At 50.2% G+C, this 18,000-nt stretch overlaps 1 protein-coding gene across 2 annotated transcripts in view; it reads right to left on the bottom strand.

The window, feature by feature from the left end:
- ankrd16 (ankyrin repeat domain 16) overlaps positions 1–18,000 on the bottom strand; it is a 33,767-nt gene that overhangs the window by 5,655 nt on the left and 10,112 nt on the right. The window contains exons 3-6 of one of the 2 annotated variants that reach the window (XM_038811833.1): positions 12,168–12,210; positions 9,275–9,383; positions 7,352–7,513; positions 5,135–5,213 (exon numbers count right to left, since the gene is read on the bottom strand). In XM_038811833.1, the coding sequence (XP_038667761.1) occupies positions 5,135–5,213; positions 7,352–7,513; positions 9,275–9,383; positions 12,168–12,210 (393 nt within the window). The remainder of the gene's footprint in view (positions 1–5,134; positions 5,214–7,351; positions 7,514–9,274; positions 9,384–12,167; positions 12,211–18,000) is intronic. The other variant, XM_038811834.1, reaches the window with a different exon arrangement.

The raw sequence follows: 18,000 nt of genomic DNA, 5'->3' as shown, positions 1-18,000 counted from the left end.
ACGTAGGAAGCCGCACATTTGGGAGCTCCCGATTCAAACGGACTTTTCGGCTTTTTTTAGAGCCCAAAATGGAATTTTTCGACGTCTCCCGGTGGGAGAAGGTGTGGTGATCAACTTTCTCCACATTTCATGACTCGAACTCGGAGTGGAAAGGGGGAAAAAAACGGCTGCAGCTCCCCAGAAAAAACGGGGGAAGGATTCCAAGATGGCGGCCGGCGGAGCACCAGAGGAGTGGAGGCTGTGGGCGCAGGAGCAGCAAGCTGCTCTCCTGCGCTGTTTTGCAGATTTTAAGGCTGAGGTGCTGAGCTCTCTGCAGGAAACAAATAAAAAGCTTTCGGAGAGGCTGGAGGGGTCGGATCTGACAACCTACGTGGCCACGATGCTGAACTCGCTAGTGGGGGCAGGATCTTCCATCTGCCCTTGGAGCTGGAGGGAGCCCATGAGTACTGGCCAGGAGGCCTAAGGAGAATGAACCCCCGGATGCGGTGCTGGTGAGGTTCCACCGGTTCAGTGATCGGGAGTGTGTGCTGCACTGGGCCAAGAGGGTGAAGAGCAGCAATTGGGAGAATGGGGTAGTACGGATCTACCAGGATTGGAGTGCGGAGGTGGCTAAGCGGCGGTCCGGGTTTAATCGGACGAAGGAGGTGCTCTATAAGAAGAAAATAAAGTTTGGAATGTTGCAGCCTGCGCGCTTGTGGGTAACTTATTTGGAGCGGCATTATTATTTTGATTCCCCTGAGGAGGCGTGGGCCTTCGTGCGGACGGAGAAGCTGGACTCGAACTAGGGGTTGGGGGTTGCGGGGTCGGTTGTAATACTTTATTGCTGGTTGCTGCTGGTGCTGTGTTTTTTCTGTACTTTTGTAATTTTGATATGGTTATTTATTGGTGTGTTCTGTTTTTTGTTGGTGGGCATTGTTTGGGTTTTGTATTTTGCGGGGGGGGGGGTTTGTTGTATTCTGTATAGGGTTGGGGGTATGGAGTGGGGCTGGTATTTGGTCAAAAGGGTGTGGTGGGGCAGTGCGAAAGCGCGGGCTTTCCTCTGGTTTCCCACGTTGCGGGGCTGGGGGGTGGAGATGATGATGGGGGGCGGGGCCTTAACTGGTTCCTCCCCACGCTGGAGCGGTGCCTTGAGGAGTGACAGGATGGGGGATGATCCCACTCTGGGAGGGGTCGGGTTTTTGTCGGGAGTTTCCGGGGTCAGCAGAAGTTAGCTGACCCACGGAAGTACAATGGAGGACGGTTCGCGGCTAGGAGGGTTCCTAGCCTGGGGGGGAGGGAGGGGGGGGAAAGGGGAATACCGGGTTGCTGCTGGCAGGGTCAGGAAGGAGCTGGTGGGGGCCGGGGGGACAGAGGTGAGGTGTTGTCGCCGTGGGGACTGGGTCGGGCGGGGGGTGCTGGCCTGGGGCGGGCAGTCGACGGGCTATGGCTAGTCGACGGGGGAGGGGGGCGGGACGCCCTTTGATCCGGTTGGTCACCTGGAATGTGAGAGGGTTGAATGGGCCGGTGAAGCGGTCGAGGGTACTGGCTCACCTGAAGGGGCTAAAGGCAGATGTGGCAATGCTTCAGGAGACCCACCTGAAGGTGGCGGACCAGGTCCGTCTGAGGAAGGGGTGGGTGGGGCAGGTTTTCCACTCTGGGTTGGATGTGAAGAACCGGGGAGTGGCGATTCTGGTGGGGAAGAATGTGTCATTTGAGGCATCTGAGGTGGTGGCGGCTAAGGGGGGTAGGTTTGTTATGGTAAGGGGCAGGCTACAGGGAGAGAAGGTGGTACTTGCTAGTGTGTATGCCCCAAATTGGGATGATGCGGGCTTTATGAGGCGCATGCTGGGACGTGTCCCGGATCTAGAGACGGGAGGTCTGATTATGGGGGGGGGGGGACTTCAATACGGTGTTGGATCCTTCACTGGATCGGTCCAGTTCAAGGACGTGTAGGAGGCCGGCGGCGGCCAAGGTACTGAGGGGGCTTATGGACCAGATGGGAGGGGTGGACCCATGGAGGTTTGCGAGGCCGAGGGCATGGGAGTACTCTTTCTTCTCCCATGTACATAGGGTTTATTCTCGGATAGACTTCTTCGTGGTGAGTAGGGGACTGATTCCGAGAGTGGAGGAGGCCGAATATTCGGCCATTGCAATCTCCGACCACGCTCCGCATTGGATGGAGTTGGAGATGGGGGAGGTGTGGGACCAGCTCCCGTTGTGGCGGTTGGATGTGGGGTTGTTGGCGGAGGAGGAGGTGTGCAGGAGGGTCCGGGCAAGTATTGAGGGGTACCCCGAGGTGAATGATACGGGGGAGGTCCAGGTGGGGATGGTCTGGGAAGCCTTGAAGGCAGTGATTCGTGGGGAGCTGATATCCATCCGGGCACACAGGGAGAGGAGCGAGAGGAGTGAGAGGGATAGACTGGTGGGAAAGATGCTGGAGGTGGACAGGAGGTACGCGGAGGCACCAGAGGAGGGATTGTTGGGGGAGAGGTGCAGCCTACAGGCTAAATTTGATTTGCTGACCACTAGAAAGGCGGAGGCACAGTGGAGGAAGGCACAAGGGGCAGTGTATGAACATGGTGAAAAGGCGAGTAGGATGCTGGCTCATCAGCTCCGCAAGCGGAATGCGGCTAGGGAAATTGCTGGAGCGAGAGATAAGATCGGGCAGATGCAGTCAGGGAAGGTGCCGGGGTCGGATGGGTTCCCGGTGGAGTTTTATAAAAAGTTTGTGGACCTAGTGGGCCCCTTGCTGGTGCAGGCACTTAATGAGGCGTGGGAAGGGGGGACTTTGACCCCGACGATGTCGCGGGCGCTGATTTCTTTAATCTTGAAGAGGGACAAGGACCCCCAGCAGTGTGGTTCATACAGGCCCATATCTCTCCTTAATGTGGATGCCAAGGTGCTGGCAAAGATCCTGGCCACCAGGATAGAGGACTGTGTGCCAGGGGTTGTACACGAGGACCAGACAGGGTTTGTGAAGGGAAGGCAGCTGAACACGAATGTGCGGAGGTTGTTGAATGTCATTATGATGCCGGCGACTGAGGGGGAGGCAGAGATAGTGGTGGTGCTGGATGCGGAAAAGGCCTTCGATAGAGTGGAGTGGGGGTACTTATGGGAGGTGTTGCGGAGGTTTGGATTTGGTGAAGGGTTTATTAGATGGGTGAGGCTGCTATATGAGGCCCCGATGGCGTGTGTGGCCACGAATGGGAGGAGGTCGGAGAACTTCCGGCTTTACCGAGGGACCAGGCAGGGTTGCCCCCTGTCCCCCTTGTTGTTTGCATTGGCAATCGAGCCGTTGGCGATGGCGTTGAGGGATTCAGGGAGATGGAGGGGTTTGGTGCGGGGTGGGGAGGAACATAGGGTGTCGTTGTATGCCGATGACCTGCTACTGTATGTGGCGGACCCAGTGGGAGGGATGCCGGGGGTGATGGAGCTGCTAGCTGAGTTTGGGACCTTTTCAGGGTATAAACTAAATCTAGGCAAGAGTGAGGTGTTTGTGGTGCACCCTGGGGACCAGAAGGAGGGAATTGGTAGGCTCCCGCTTAGGCGGGCAGGGGAGAGTTTTAGGTACCTGGGGGTGCAGGTGGCCAGGGACTGGGGGACTCTTCACAAGCATAATTTCACCAGGCTTTTGGATCAGATGGAGGAGGAGTTCAAGAGGAGGGACATGCTGCCATTGTCGTTGGCGGGGAGGGTGCAGTCCGTCAAAATGACGGTGCTTCCGAGGTTCTTGTTCCTCTTTCAGTGCCTGCCCATCTTCATCCCCAGGGCCTTCTTTAGGAGCTTCGTGTGGGCGCATGGGACTCCGAGAGTGAGGAGGGTTTTCCTGGAGCGAGGGAGGGATAGAGGCGGGCTGACGCTGCCCAACCTTTAAGGGTACTATTGGGCGGCCAATGTGTCAATGGTGCGTAAATGGGTGATGGGGGGGGGGGGGCGTGGAAAAGAATGGAGATGGCGTCTTGTAGAGGTACGAGCCTGGGTGCCCTGGTAACGGCGCCATTGCCGCTCTCTCCTAAGAGGTATACCACGAGCCCGGTGGTGGCGGCGACCCTAAGAATCTGGGGACAGTGGAGACGGCATAGGGGGGAAACAGGGGGCTCGATGGAGGCTCCATTAGGTGGAAATCATCGGTTCATCCCGGGGAACACTGATGGGGGATTTAGGGGGTGGCAAAGGGTGGGCATCAGTAAATTGAGGGACCTGTTTATTGGCGGGAGGTTTGTGGGCCTGTGGGAACTGGAAGATAAATTTGGGCTCCCCCAAGGGAACATGTTCAGATACTTGCAGGTAAAGGCGTTTGCTAGGCGACAGGTGGAGGAATTTCCTTTGCTGCCCTCGCGGGGGACGATGGACAGAGTGCTTTCGGGGGTATGGGTCAGAGAGGGGAAGGTGTCTGACATCTATAAGGTAATGCAGGAGGTGGAGGAGTCGTCAGTGGAGGAGCTGAAGGATAAATGGGAGGGGGAACTAGGGGAGCAGATAGAGGATGGGACTTGGGCGGATGCCTTGGAGAGAGTCAACTCTTCCTCTTCCTGTGCGAGGCTTAGTCTCATCCAATTTAAGGTGCTGCACCGGGCCCATATGTCTGTGACTCGGATGAGTAGGTTCTTTGGGGGTGAGGACAGGTGCATCAGGTGTTCGGGGAGTCCAGCGAATCATGCCCATATGTTCTGGGCATGCCCGGCACTGGAAGAATACCTGAAGGGGGTGGCGGGGACGGTGTCGAGGGTGGTTGGATCCAGGGTCAAACCAGGGTGGGGACTCACGATTTTTGGAGTTGCGACGGAGCCGGGAGTGCAGGAGGCGAAAGAGGCCGGTGTTCTGGCCTTTGCGTCCCTAGTAGCCCGGCGGAGGATCTTGATGCAGTGGAAAGATGCGAGGCCCCCAAGTGTGGAGACCTGGATCAGTGACATGGTGGGATTTATAAAATTGGAGAGGGTCAAATTTGCCCTGAGAGGATCAATACAAGGGTTCTATTAATATTGTGTTAACTTAAGTTGTTGTTATTATGTTTTGTTGTTCATTAGGGATGGGCGAATGTTTATGACTGTTATCATTATTGTTGGTATTTTATTGCGGTTCGTTGTTGTTATATAAATACAACATTTTTCAATAAAAATTATTTAAAAAAAAATAAAATAAATAAAGAACTTACCAGAGCGACCTTTGGCATCCCTTGCATATACGTCAGCACCTAATGTTAGCAGAGTCTCTATAGTGCCAGCATGGCCCTCCTTTAAAGACAGTAAAACAAGCACATGTTTGGTGCAATTCTACGATGGATAAATTTCCTCCAATTAATTCACCGGTAAACAAAGTTATTCGGCCGACTTCCTGTAGGTTGCTGTCAATGAACAGTACTTAGTCTTAAAAAACACCTATAAACGGCATCGCTAATTTTACTTAGTGCATTATACTGCTGTAAAATCTAAACGGGTTAGATGACACGACTGTGTCTATCTTCCATTCTTTAATAAGGCATCAAACGCTAATGCAGTTTCTGTGGTCATTCCCAGCTTCTGACTTTCAACACAGACGAACAATTATCAGCAGCAAGAAAAGCCCCTTGTCACCACATTCCGGCGCCTGTTCAGGTACGCTGAGGGAGAATTCAGAATGTCCAATTCACCCAACAGCACGTCTTTCGGGACTTGTAGGAGAAAACTGGAGCACCCGGAGGAAACCCACGCAGACACTGGGAGAGCGTGCTGACTCCGCACAAACAGTGACCTAAGTGGGAATTGGACCTGGGACCCTAGCGCTGTGAAGCAACAGTGCTACCCACTGTGCTACCATGCCGCCCATATTGATCGAGAGGCTAAATAAAATTAAAAGCAAATACTGCGGATGCTGGAAATCTGAAATCAGGACAGAGCATGCTGGAAAGACACGTTTCTCTCTCCATAGATGCTGCCAGACGTGCTGAATCTTTCCAGCACTTTCTGTGCATATATAAGCTGTCTGTCAGCGGAGCACCATGCACATCATTTTGTGTGGAATGGGGGGGGGGGATGAATAGAATGTCCTACATCTGCATTTCAGAGCCCCTCGATGCAGATGGAGAAGCTGGAAGTTTGGAGATTGACTGTAACGTGGAGAATCTGAGCATCCCGACATTCCAGCAAACAGTGACTGACGGTCCCTAAATCTAGTCTCCTCCCAGTGGTGATCACACTTTCCTACCACTCGGCAAGAGGTGAAAATTGGACTTCTGGACTGCTCTGACCGAGAGGAATTGGCATTGAATAGCAGAATTCTGTGCAGGGTTCCATGGAAACAAACAATGAGCTGTATTGTGGGCAGCTAGACATGGATAGACACCAAGAACAAAAATAGATTCAGGCCAGACATCCACATTGAGTAAGCTGGTGAGGGCTCTTTTCCTCACAGTCAACACACAGATTGGATAACCACAGGAAAATTGCCAAAGAAGGACATTGAGGGCAGCACGTTGGCGCAGTGGGTTAGCACTGCGGCCTCACGGCGCCGAGGTCCCAGGTTCGATCCCGGCTCTGGGTCACTCTCCGTGTGGAGTTTGCACATTTTCCCCGTGTCTGCGTGGGTCGCACCCCCACAACCCAAAGATGTGCAGGGTAGGTGGATTGACCACGCTAAATTGCCCCTTAATTGGAAAAAATGAATTGGGTACTCTAAATTTTTTAAAAAAGGACATTGACAGAAACGTCACAGCTGGCCAATTTTGATTTCAACAGAGATTTACCCAAAGTTATTTATGTAATCATATTTTTTTCTCTTTATTCATTTGTGAGATGTGGATGTCACTGGCAAAGCCAGCATTTGTTGCCCATCCCGAATTGCCCTTGAACTGACTGGCTCGCTGGGCCATCTCAGAGAGCAGTTAAAAGCCAAACACATTACCCACAAGCTAGGCCCAGTGAGGATGGCAGATTTCCTGCCCTAAAGGACCAGATGGGGTTTCAATGATGGTTTCATGGTCGTCATTACTGATGATGAGCTTTCAATTCCAGGCTTATTTACTGAATTTAAATTCTACCAGCTGCCACACTGGGATTTGAACCCATGAACTCAAGAGCATCACTGGGTCTCTTGATTACTAGACCTACATTACCACTATGCCCACCATCTCCTCCCCCTGCCCTGGAATCGAAAACCAAAGACAAAGAAACCGTACTTTCGTCACACTAATTGTAGTCTTATTGCTGAACCAAATGGTCTTGCAGATGCTGTCTTAATGGCTGGGGTCAAACACATCTCTGGGCATTACAGGGCCAATTGCCTAATTTCACCGAGACCATTTGACTCTTTGCAGGAACGTTGTCGCCGCGTAAACTGGGCAGCATACCCACAATGCTCAGTAATTATTCCTGCCATTGATCTCTTGACAACTGACCTTGGCCGCGTAATGCAGAGCTGTGAGCTTCAGATCCGTGGCTCTTTCATTTACGTTCACACCAAGCCCGGTGACCAGGAAGCGAATGGCTTCATCCTGCGCCGTGACCGTGGCTCGGTGCAGCGACTGAGCCCCCACGGCGTCAGTGGCTGAGAAACTGGCCTGAAACAGACGACGCATTTGTGAGAGTCACCACCAAGATTGAACCGCTGCCAATCATCCATTATCATCCTATCTGCTCCAGCCGGGATGACCTTCTCTTTCCGACGAGTGGTGATAGAGCGGAACGATGAGGCAAAGAGAATCGATGCAGAGAGGAAGCTGGATAAATACCGGGGAAAGGAACAGAGGGATAATGAGGGGGTTGGGTGACGGAGGGTGAGAGGGGGCCCTAGTGCAGTGCACACATTGTCGCAGACTAACAGGGTCAAATGGTTTCTCTGTACAGTAGATTTCATGTTGCTTTCCAATTGACTTTGCCCAATTTGCAGGTGTAACTGATCTGAAGAATGGATAGAGAACTGATGTGCAGGATTGCTGCTCTTATTAAAACCCACCCAATCTCCCAAGTCAGCTTTTGCACTCATGCTGGGCATAGTTTTGGGGCTGGGGATGGTTTAGCACAGTGGGATAAACAGCTGGCCTGTAATGCAGAACAAGGCCAGCAGCACGGGTTCAATTCCCGTACCAGCCTCCCCGAACAGGCGCCGGAATGTGGCGACTCGGAGCTTTTCACAGTAACTTCACTGAAGCTTAATTGTGACAATAAGCGATTATTATAGTTTTACTTAAATTAAGCCCTGTCAAAGTTCCCAATGTTTATCCTGGCATTGCATTCAATCATCATCTCCCCTCCCAGATATGGGTGTCCAGGGCTGTTTGTACAAATATATTTAAAAAGCTGAGGCTAGATTTGAACCAGCTCAGGGGAAGCTAGATAAACAAAGGAGAGAGAAATAAAGGATATGTCAATAGGGCAAGGTGGGAGGAGGCTCATGTGGAGCACAAACACTGGCATAGACCAGTTGGGCCGAATGGCCTGTACATGTGCTGGACATTCTATGTAAAGTGCAATGTTGATCCGAGCTCTGACTCGTTCCACAGACGCAAAGGGCCGAATGACCTCACCCTGCTCGGGGACCTTGGGTGAGTGCTGTTTGACACTGGTCCCCAGAAGCGGGGGGCCAGATGGAACAGCACTTGTGGGGGTCTCCAAGGGGCAGCTGCATGCCCTTTGGGCAAGATGGTGCCCTGGTACTGCTTGCACCATCTGGGTGCCTTGGTAATGCCAGCCTGGCACTGCCCAGAAATGCCACCTGGGTGCCAGCCTGGCACTGCCCAGGTGCTGAACTGCCATTTTTTGCATGTGATTGGGCCAGGGTTGCCTGGTGTTGGGGGGGGGGGGGGGGGGGGGGGGGGGGGGGGAGGACACCCTCCCATATTGCGTTCGGGCTGGGGGGAAGTTGGGGATGCTTTTTGGGGCCCCATAAAGAAAAATGGGCAGCACGGTTTCACAGTGGTTAGCATAGTTGCTTCACAGCTCCTGGGTCCCAGGTTCGATGCCCGTCTTGGGTCACTGACTGTGTGGAGTCCGCACGTTCTCCCCGTGCCTGCATGGGTTTCCACCGGGTGCTCCGGTTTCCTCCCACAGTCCAAAGATGTGCAGGTTAGGTGGATTGGCCATGCTAAATTGCCCTTCGTGTCCAAAAAGGTTAAGTGGGTTACTGGGATAGGGTGGAGGGGTGGGCTTTAGTAGGGTCCTCTTTCCAAGGGCTGGTGCAGACTCAATGGGCCGAATGGCCTCCTTCTGCACTGTAAATTCTATGATCACCTACGTGCTGGAAATACAGACTTCTCCACGTGTTCCCAAACTGTGACTCTACACAATTTACCCTCTACTCAGCAAGTCAGATTATTGCCCACCTTGTGCTTCTCCAGTAGGAGTTTAGCAATCTCAACGTGGCCATTCTGCACTGCATCCATGAACGGAGTGACTCCACAGCTGTCTTTGGCATCTGGTTTGTAACCGCACCTACAAACAACCAAGAACGTGTTCAAACCCAAAGTGCCCAACACCCCAACAAATAAATAAAGAGTCACTTTACAAACTCCAGTCCCGGTTCAGGTGAATACCGCATGATTACTCAACTATGGGAAATGGAAAATCACAGCCGAGACCAACACTCTCCTCAGTTGCAGCCAACACTCACATACCCTCAGTGATACCCCATCCCCCCCAGTGACTCTGTGGAGGGCAGTGTACCCAGCAGGGTAAGGCCACACCTGTGGTATAGCAGTCCACAGGTGACTGCCTAGTCCTCAGTTCCATTCGCAACTCCTTGGACATTAAGTAGCTTCCACCAAGACGACCCAGATGACATCCAGGCTTAGGTTGAACAGTGGCAGGCAACATTGATGCTACACGTGTGCCAGGTAATGACCACCTTGAACGAGAAAAAGTCCAGTCCCCTCCGATTGACCTTCAACAATATCGCCATTGTTGAGTCTCCACTCATAATATCTCGGGGTCACCACTACATGTAGCTGAGCTGGACCAGCCATTATAAATGGCTGTGTCGGGCAGCACGGTGGCACAGCGGTTAGCATTGCTGCCTCACGGCGCTGAGGTCCCAGGTTCGATCCCGGCCCTGGGTCACTGTCCGTGTGGAGTTTGCACATTCTCCCCGTGCCTGCGTGGGTTTCACGCCCACAACCCAAAGATGTGCAGGTTAGGTGGATTGGCCACACTAAATTGCCCCTTAATTGGAAAAAATAATTGGGTACGCTAAATTTATAAAAAAATAATAAAAAAAAATACATAAATGGCTGTGTCTATGTGGGTTTCCTCCGGTTTCCCCCCACAAGTCCCGAAAGACGTGGTGTTAGGTAATTTGGACATTCTGAATTCTCCCTCCGTGTACCCGAGGGAACTTTCACAGTAACTTCATTGCAGTGTTAATGTAAGCCTACTTGTGACACTAATAATGATTATAGATTATCATTATAACACTGTGCCCATAGCTGTAAATCACAGGGCTGGGTACTCTGTGACAGGCTGATCCTTCGAAGCTTCTCCAATATTTACAAGGTAAGGAGCAGGTGGAATTGTCGTGGAGACCTGGTGACTGAACAAAACTCAAGGTGCTGGATGTGGCAGCGCTGTTTGGAGCTTTGTGCATCTACCGCTGCTGGATTCAATCCTTACCCTCTCCCCCCCTCAGTACACCAGCTGTCGCTACAAGATGCTAGACACAACACACCAGGAGAAAGATACTCAATGCTGCGGGACCTCATTATCTCCTAAGTTACACGCCATCCTGACTTGGGGCATCCTTCGTTGGAACTGGGTCAACATCGTGGAATCCTCGACCTAACATCGTGCGAGCATCATTGCTGTGAGGGTTGCAGCAGTTTAAGTGAAAGAGTCATGCCAACCTCCTCGCAACCATGCCACCAGAGGTGGCCACCCTGAGAATAAATTTTATTTACAAAGGTTTGTATTTATTTAGCGCCTTTCACAACCTCAGGCTGTCCCAGAGTGCTTTACACCCAATGAAGTACTCTGTGAAGCGGAGCAATGCTAACAGCGTGGGTTCAATCCCCGTACCGGCTACGATTATTCATGAAGGCTCCACCTTCTCCACCTCGCCTGAGGTGTGGTGACCCTCGGGTTAAATCACCACCAGTCAGCTCTCCCCCCTCAAAGGGGAAAGCAGCCTCTGTCCATATGGGACTATGGCGACTTTACTGTTACAATGTATGTAGCAGCCAATTTGCTCACAGCCAGCTCCCACACACCGCAATGAGATAAGTTAACAGGTAATTTGTTTTATGATGTATTGTTTGAGGGATAAGATATTATCCCGGACACCAGAGAACCCCCCACTCTGTTCTTCAAAATAGTACCATGGAATCTGTCCACAAAATTATTAGTTATTAGTTAGCGCCTCCTCCGAAAGCCAGCGCCTCCAACAGTGCAGCACTCTTTCACTGCTGCATTAGTGTGACAACTTTGACTTGAGTGGGACCTTCTGACTCAGAGGCGAGAATGTGACCCACAGCTGACACTATTAAATGATTTTTAAAAAACCCTGCAGAATCCTGAGCAATGAGCTGTCCAATCTGCTTCTTGTCCTCAAATACCCTATTCCAATTTCGGTTCATAGAATTTCCAAAGCTTGACTAATTAAAAGAAACTGCTTTAATAACACAAACTAGTGTTCTGTAGCAACCGCATGTTTCATTGATTTCAACACACAATGGGCCCTTGTCAGTTACAGTGCTCTGACACAATGATGGTACTGCGCAGGAATTACAGCCCTAACTCATGGTTATGGTGACAACAGGAACCAGCTTTCGGCCAACAAGGATGCAACAGTATTAATAGGATACACTCAACACGCCGCATTTTTGGCAGGGGGAGATTGTACTCGAATGGTTCCACGTCTGTCTTGTCGCAAACCTTGGCGCGGCTATGTAAGCAGGGCTCAATGTTCTGGGACACATTTCCGCCAAGGTCAGAATATCTGTGGCACTGGGCTAAGGGGCACCAAAGCAGAACAAACATCACTTGCATTGGCCCCCCCATCCCCAGACTGGACGTCGGCCGTTTTGTCGAAACACTGTAGGAACTCCAAATTCCTGGTCTGGCAGACCCGGTATCAGGCATGGAGCAAGCTGTATTATGGCGACATTGTGCCATTACTAACACTGCGTGATGGACTTTCTATCCATAATTTGGGATCGGACTCTGTAATGATTATTACACAGCGTATTTCAGTAAATGACTCCTTGCTGTTGGTAGAAATGAGCTCACCTTTCCAGAAGCAGCTCTGTAGCCTCCAAGTGTCCGTGCATAGCTGAATAATAATGAAAAACACAATTTGCAAGCTGGGTCAATGAGTGCTGTTATTGTGATGCTTTCCACAATCAACCACATCTGAAAAGGGGCACTGTGCTTTTGCTGAAAGACCATTTTGCTAAACATTTTTTTTCTAAATTGCATTCATCAAATGCACAATATCATCTGTGTCCAAATGATTTATCGCTTTGGAATAATACATCACTGCGCCATAAACAATGCACAGTATTGTGCTCCGTGGGTGGTGCCCCCACCTCTGAGTCAGAAGGTTGTGGGTTCAAGTCCCACTCCAGAGTCTTGATCACAAGGTCTAGGCTGACTGAGGGAGTGCTGCACTGCCCCAGCTGCCATCCTTCAGCCTGGTCTGCCCTCCCAGGTGGACATAAAAGAACATTGATGAGCAAGGTAACCCTCCCTGGTGTCTTGGCAAGTACTTACCCATAGAATCCCTATAGAAACAGTGCAGAAGTAGGTCATTCGGTCCATCGAGCCTGCACCGACCCTCCGAAAGAGAACCCTACCTTGGCTCATTGATCCGCCCTATCCCTATAATCCCACCTAACCCGCACATCTTTGGACTGTGGGAGGAAACCGGAGCACCCGGAGGAAACCCACGCGGACACGGGGGAGAAAGCGAAAACTTTGCACAGTCACCCGAGGCTGGAATTGAACCCAGGTCCCTGGTGCTGTGAGGCAGCAGTGCTAACCACTGTGGCACCGTGCCCTTGAGTAAAATCACTCAAACAGTTGACCTGGTAACATCACATTGATGCCTCAATGCCATTTGAACTCATTCTCTAGATTACAATTCCACCACACTCATAGACGTTTATGGCACTGATGGAGGCCATTTGGCCCATCATGTCCACGCCGATCTATCTATACTAATCCCATTTTTCAGTACTTGGCCCATAGCCCTGATGTGGAGATGCTGGCGTTGGACTGGGGTGAGCACAGTAAGAAGTCTTACAACACCAGGTTAAAGTCCAACAGGTTTGTTTCAAACACGAGCTTTCGGAGCACTGCTCCTTCCTCAGGCGAATGGAGAGGGCTGTTTCAGAAACATTTATATAGACAAAGTCAGAGATGCCAGACAACCAGACAATGCTTGGAATGCGAGCATTTGCAGGTAATCAGTTCATTACAGATCCAGAGAGAGGGATAATCCCAGGTTAAAGAGGTGTGAATTGTCTCAAGCCAGAACAGTTGGTGGGATTTTGCAAGTCCAGGCCAGATGGTGGGGAGTGGATGTAATGCGACATGAATCCAAGATCCCGGTTGAGGCCGCACTCATGCGTGCGGAACTTAGCTATAAGTTTTTGCTCGGCAATTCTGCGTTGTCGCGTGTCCTGAAGGCCGCCTTGGAGAACGCTTACCCGGAGATCAGAGGCTGAATGCCCTTGACTGCTGAAGTGTTCCCCGACTGGAAGGGAACATTCCTGCCTGGTGATTGTTGCATGCCCGTTCATTCGTTGTCGCATGGTCTCGCCAATGTACCACGCTTCGGGACATCCTTTCCTGCAGCGTATGAGGTAGACTACATTGGTCGAGTCGCACGAGTATGTGCCGCATACCTGGTGGGTGGTGTTTCCATGTGTAATAGTGGTATCCATGTCGATGATCTGGCATGTCTTCTTTATGTCCCTTGACATCCAAGGTTTTCCGTCCTGGTCCCATCCTTCGTTCTTACGGGAACACATTTGCCCTGTACTCACACCATCTCCTACTTGAAGGCCTCCCACTGCTCTGCCACAGTTTTATCTGCAAGTAGCTGCTCAGTCCACTTGTTTCTTATCTTAGTAAAGTAACCACTACTTAGTAAAGTAACCACACGGAGACCGTTGACTTGGATGAGATACAAAGAGGGACCGGCACATTAGGAAGTCTACCCTGAAAAGAAATCAAAGGGAGGGGTTGAAGAACAGAAAAAAAACAAGAATTTTTTTTAAAAATCAGCTTGCTCGCAAATGTCTTCTTCCCACATCTTGTGAGCATGTATGTGGATTATTCAGGACAAATTCTTTCGTATGTTTGAAGGACAAATATTCTCTCCTCTCTCAATGAAAATTCCTTGGGGACTCAAGCTTGGGCTTCCTGCCATTAAGACTGTTTTGGAAGCAAGGCATGAATTGCATTCTAAGGAGCCACACAGGGAACACATTGTTTGGTGATAGTACAGAAGTTGCCGAGCAACAAGGAAACCCAAGTCGTCCGGCCTCCAGCAGGGTAAGGAATCAATTCATACAACTTTCTCCCCCCCCCCCTTTCCCGATAGCACCGTCATTCCCTCTCATTGGATTTAACCCTCGATGGATTGTGTTGGTAATTTTATCTTCTGCTGGGGTGCACTGTCTCATCATCTATCCACCCTGATTGAGGAACTTTGGGGGTCACTCTAAAACACCACATTGTCTTCATCTGCTGGACCTTGTCGCCGTGTGGAGATGTCTTCCACCACGTTGCCACCTGCCTGGACACCATCTGAAACAAGCTGCAATCAATCTTATGTCAGTAGACTAACAGTCTGGGGACCTGGACAAATAACCCAGCAGCAAAAAAAATTGAACCCCACTGTGACAATTTGAATACAGTTAAAAAGAAATACTTGGAAAGGAGAAAGCTGGTGCCACTTAAATGTGACCATGAAGTTGTCGCCTCATCCACTACCGTCAACATTCACTCCCTCCACCACTGATGCACAGTGGCCGCAGTGTGTGCCACGTGTAGAATGGGCAGCAGCAACTCGCCAAGCCTCTGTTTCTCAGTACCTTCCAAACCCCTGACCTCCACCACCTTGAAGGGCAAGGCCGACGGATGTATGGAAACATTACCACCTGCAAGTTCCCCTCCAAGCCACGCACCAGTGGCGTGCAAAGGGGGGGGGGGGGGGGGCGACGGTGTGTTGGCCTCGGGCATCCATTGGATGGGGGCAGTGGCGTGCGAGAATGGATCGCGCCTGCGCACCGCGTCGGCCAGAGCGCGCCTGCGCACCGCGTCGGCCAGAGCGCGCCTGCGCACCGCGGTCGGCCAGAGCGCGCCTGCGCACCGCGTCGGCCAGAGCACGCCTGCGCACCGCGTCGGCCAGAGCGCGCCTGCGCACCGCGGTCGGCCAGAGCGCGCCTGCGCACCGCGTCGGCCAGAGCACGCCTGCGCACCGCGTCGGCCAGAGCGCGCCTGCGCACCGCGGTCGGCCAGAGCGCGCCTGCGCACCGCGGTCGGCCAGAGCGCGCCTGCGCACCGCGGTCGCCGCTGGTGAAGAGGCGGCTTTCCACTCGGCAGCTGGAGCGGGAACAGAAAGGGCGCGAATTCTCCCGAATCGACGGCAATCAATGCCACCATGGGTGAGTTTTATTTATTCTTTATCTTTATCTTTTGATCCATTTTAAAACTCTTCTCTGCACCCTCTCTATAGCTGTCAACTTACTAAACTGTCGTGCCCAGAATTTGACATTTGGGCCAGGGTCACCCATTTGGGACAGAACCAGTATTTTATAAAGATTCATCATGGCCTCTTAACTTTTGCCCTCTTACCCTTTATACTTAAAGCCCAGGGTCCTATAAATGGGAGATTCTCAGAGACTTGACTGCAAGCTGCTGGAGCTCGGATCTTGAACAGAGCTTTTATATCTGGATTTGGGGACCCTTTATGCACTGGCATAGTGCAAAAACAGGCCCCACATGACCAGGGTTTTGTGAAGAAGAAGGGATCTGGAAATGTGTCGACTGTGAAAATTATATTTGTGGAAATTGGGTGAAGTAATGTCGGTGTTTGATGAGACTTGGTGCTAAAGCTTTAGAGAAATGAAGATGGAATTTGATTTGAAGAAGTTCAACGTTTTGAAGGATATTGTGGCTGAAATGAATGCGATACGTGCTGAATGGGCTGACTGAGAAATGTGTGAGATATGTCTTTGTATCTGCTATGTGTAATTTATCGGTCATATTATTGCAATTTTCCTGTTAATTCATGTTTAATTTACGTTGATTTTGGTGTGATTGCTAATATAAAAGTGAAGTCTTGTATATTGGTCTTAGTTGGGTTGTTTGTAGTTTGTTTCCACAAGGGCCATAACAGTATTTCCATGACGTTGCTGCTCTTATCCTTCTCCATGGGGGTTGCAGAGGAGGGAGGCACAACTTTCGAGACATAACATCTCACCCATTGCTGCAAAGCAAAATGACTGAAGAAGAGAACAATATCCCTAGAATCCCAGTGCTAAGGGGAAATTGACTAACTCTTACAGCGCAATTTAACCTCAGGCAGCCGTCCTATACCTTAGAGATGACAAAGATATCAGTGAATAGCTCTAGAACGGGTGCAACTACGTTTTTTATAGGTTTTTTGGTGATATTTAATGAAATATTTACGTGGGATGTAGTAAGAGTGAAGCCTGGATGATCAGAGGACTGCTATGGCATTTAATCTCGGAATAGGAGACATTTATTCCTTAACATGCTAATATTCGAATACAGATACCACTAATTTGCAAGTCTATGATATAAATTGCACAAAATTATCAGTGGAGATGAACAAGAAAGAGAGAAATTAAAAAAGGAATGTTCAGACTTTGCAAATTATTATGACAATGATGTGGTTGCAATTCAGTTATATGACGAAATTATTGATTTTGTGATGCTCCTTCGAGCTGGAGGGAATAGAGTTCCCCCTGATTCTAAAGATGCTCTGGAGTCTTTACTGCAGTATGGGAGGGATGTCTTTCCGACGCTGTGTGTTTCATACAGATTACTGCTTACAATCGCATTTTCAGTCGCAAGCTGTGAAAGGTCATTTTCAAAACAGAAATTAATAAAAACATATCTGAGGTCTTCTATGTCACAGGAGCGACTGACCAACCTGGCTTTAATAAGCATTGAAAAAGAATTTCTCACAGCTGATGTGAAGTAGTTCAGGTGTTTTGTGACAGGAGGTATCATTTGGGGAAAAGAACTTAATAAATTTGATTGATTTATATTAAAATCGAATAAAGCGTTTATTTCATGTTTCATCTGTGTTTATATATTCAAAATGTTTTCCTTTCTCATAATATTTCTCAGTATATTAGGCCTTATACTTGAGTCTTTGGGGCATACAATCAAGATTTGCCCCGGGCATCACCAGACCTCTGCACGCCACTGCCACTCGCCATCCTGACTTGGAACTATATCGCCGTTCCTTCACTGTCACTGGGTCAAAATCTGGAACTTCTTTCTCAGAAAGAAACCATTTCTCTGCCCGGCGCTGAGCGTGATAGATTGTTGCTAGGGAAGAGCGTATTACGGGTTGCCTAGCCAAGGTGGACTGAGGGGTTAAGATGCAGATTAACCCTGATCTAACTGAATTGCGTATCAGGCTAAAGGGGCTGACTGGCTTCCTCCTGTTTGTATCCACTTCTTCTTCTAGTCCCTTCCCGTATCTAATGGTGCACTAAGGCAGACGCCTGTTTGCTTCCATAGCCAGTAACTCCTGGAACAGGTCACTAGTCTGACTCGAGGGGTGTCGCTCCACATCATGCATGGCTGATCAGGAGTCTCCCCCACACTTGCTGCCTGTCATTGGTGTGCTGGAAGGATTTGCAGGTTGACACACTCAACCTGTTTGACCATGTTATGAACGCACCTTTGTTCAGAAAACAAAAGTAACTTTAAGGGATTCATATTTGTATTGGTAAACATTAGAAATAAGTCATAATTTTAAGTATGCTTTTGTACCTGGAAGGGTAAACTCTATAGTTAGATTTATGCTGGACAAAGGTGCTTGTATGTGTGGGGGTTCGTTAAGTTCCAACTG

The sequence above is a fragment of the Scyliorhinus canicula genome, chromosome 11 (assembly GCF_902713615.1).
Source record: "Scyliorhinus canicula chromosome 11, sScyCan1.1, whole genome shotgun sequence".
Classification (NCBI taxonomy): domain Eukaryota; kingdom Metazoa; phylum Chordata; class Chondrichthyes; order Carcharhiniformes; family Scyliorhinidae; genus Scyliorhinus; species Scyliorhinus canicula.
This window is presented reverse-complemented; position numbering and strand designations above follow the sequence as displayed.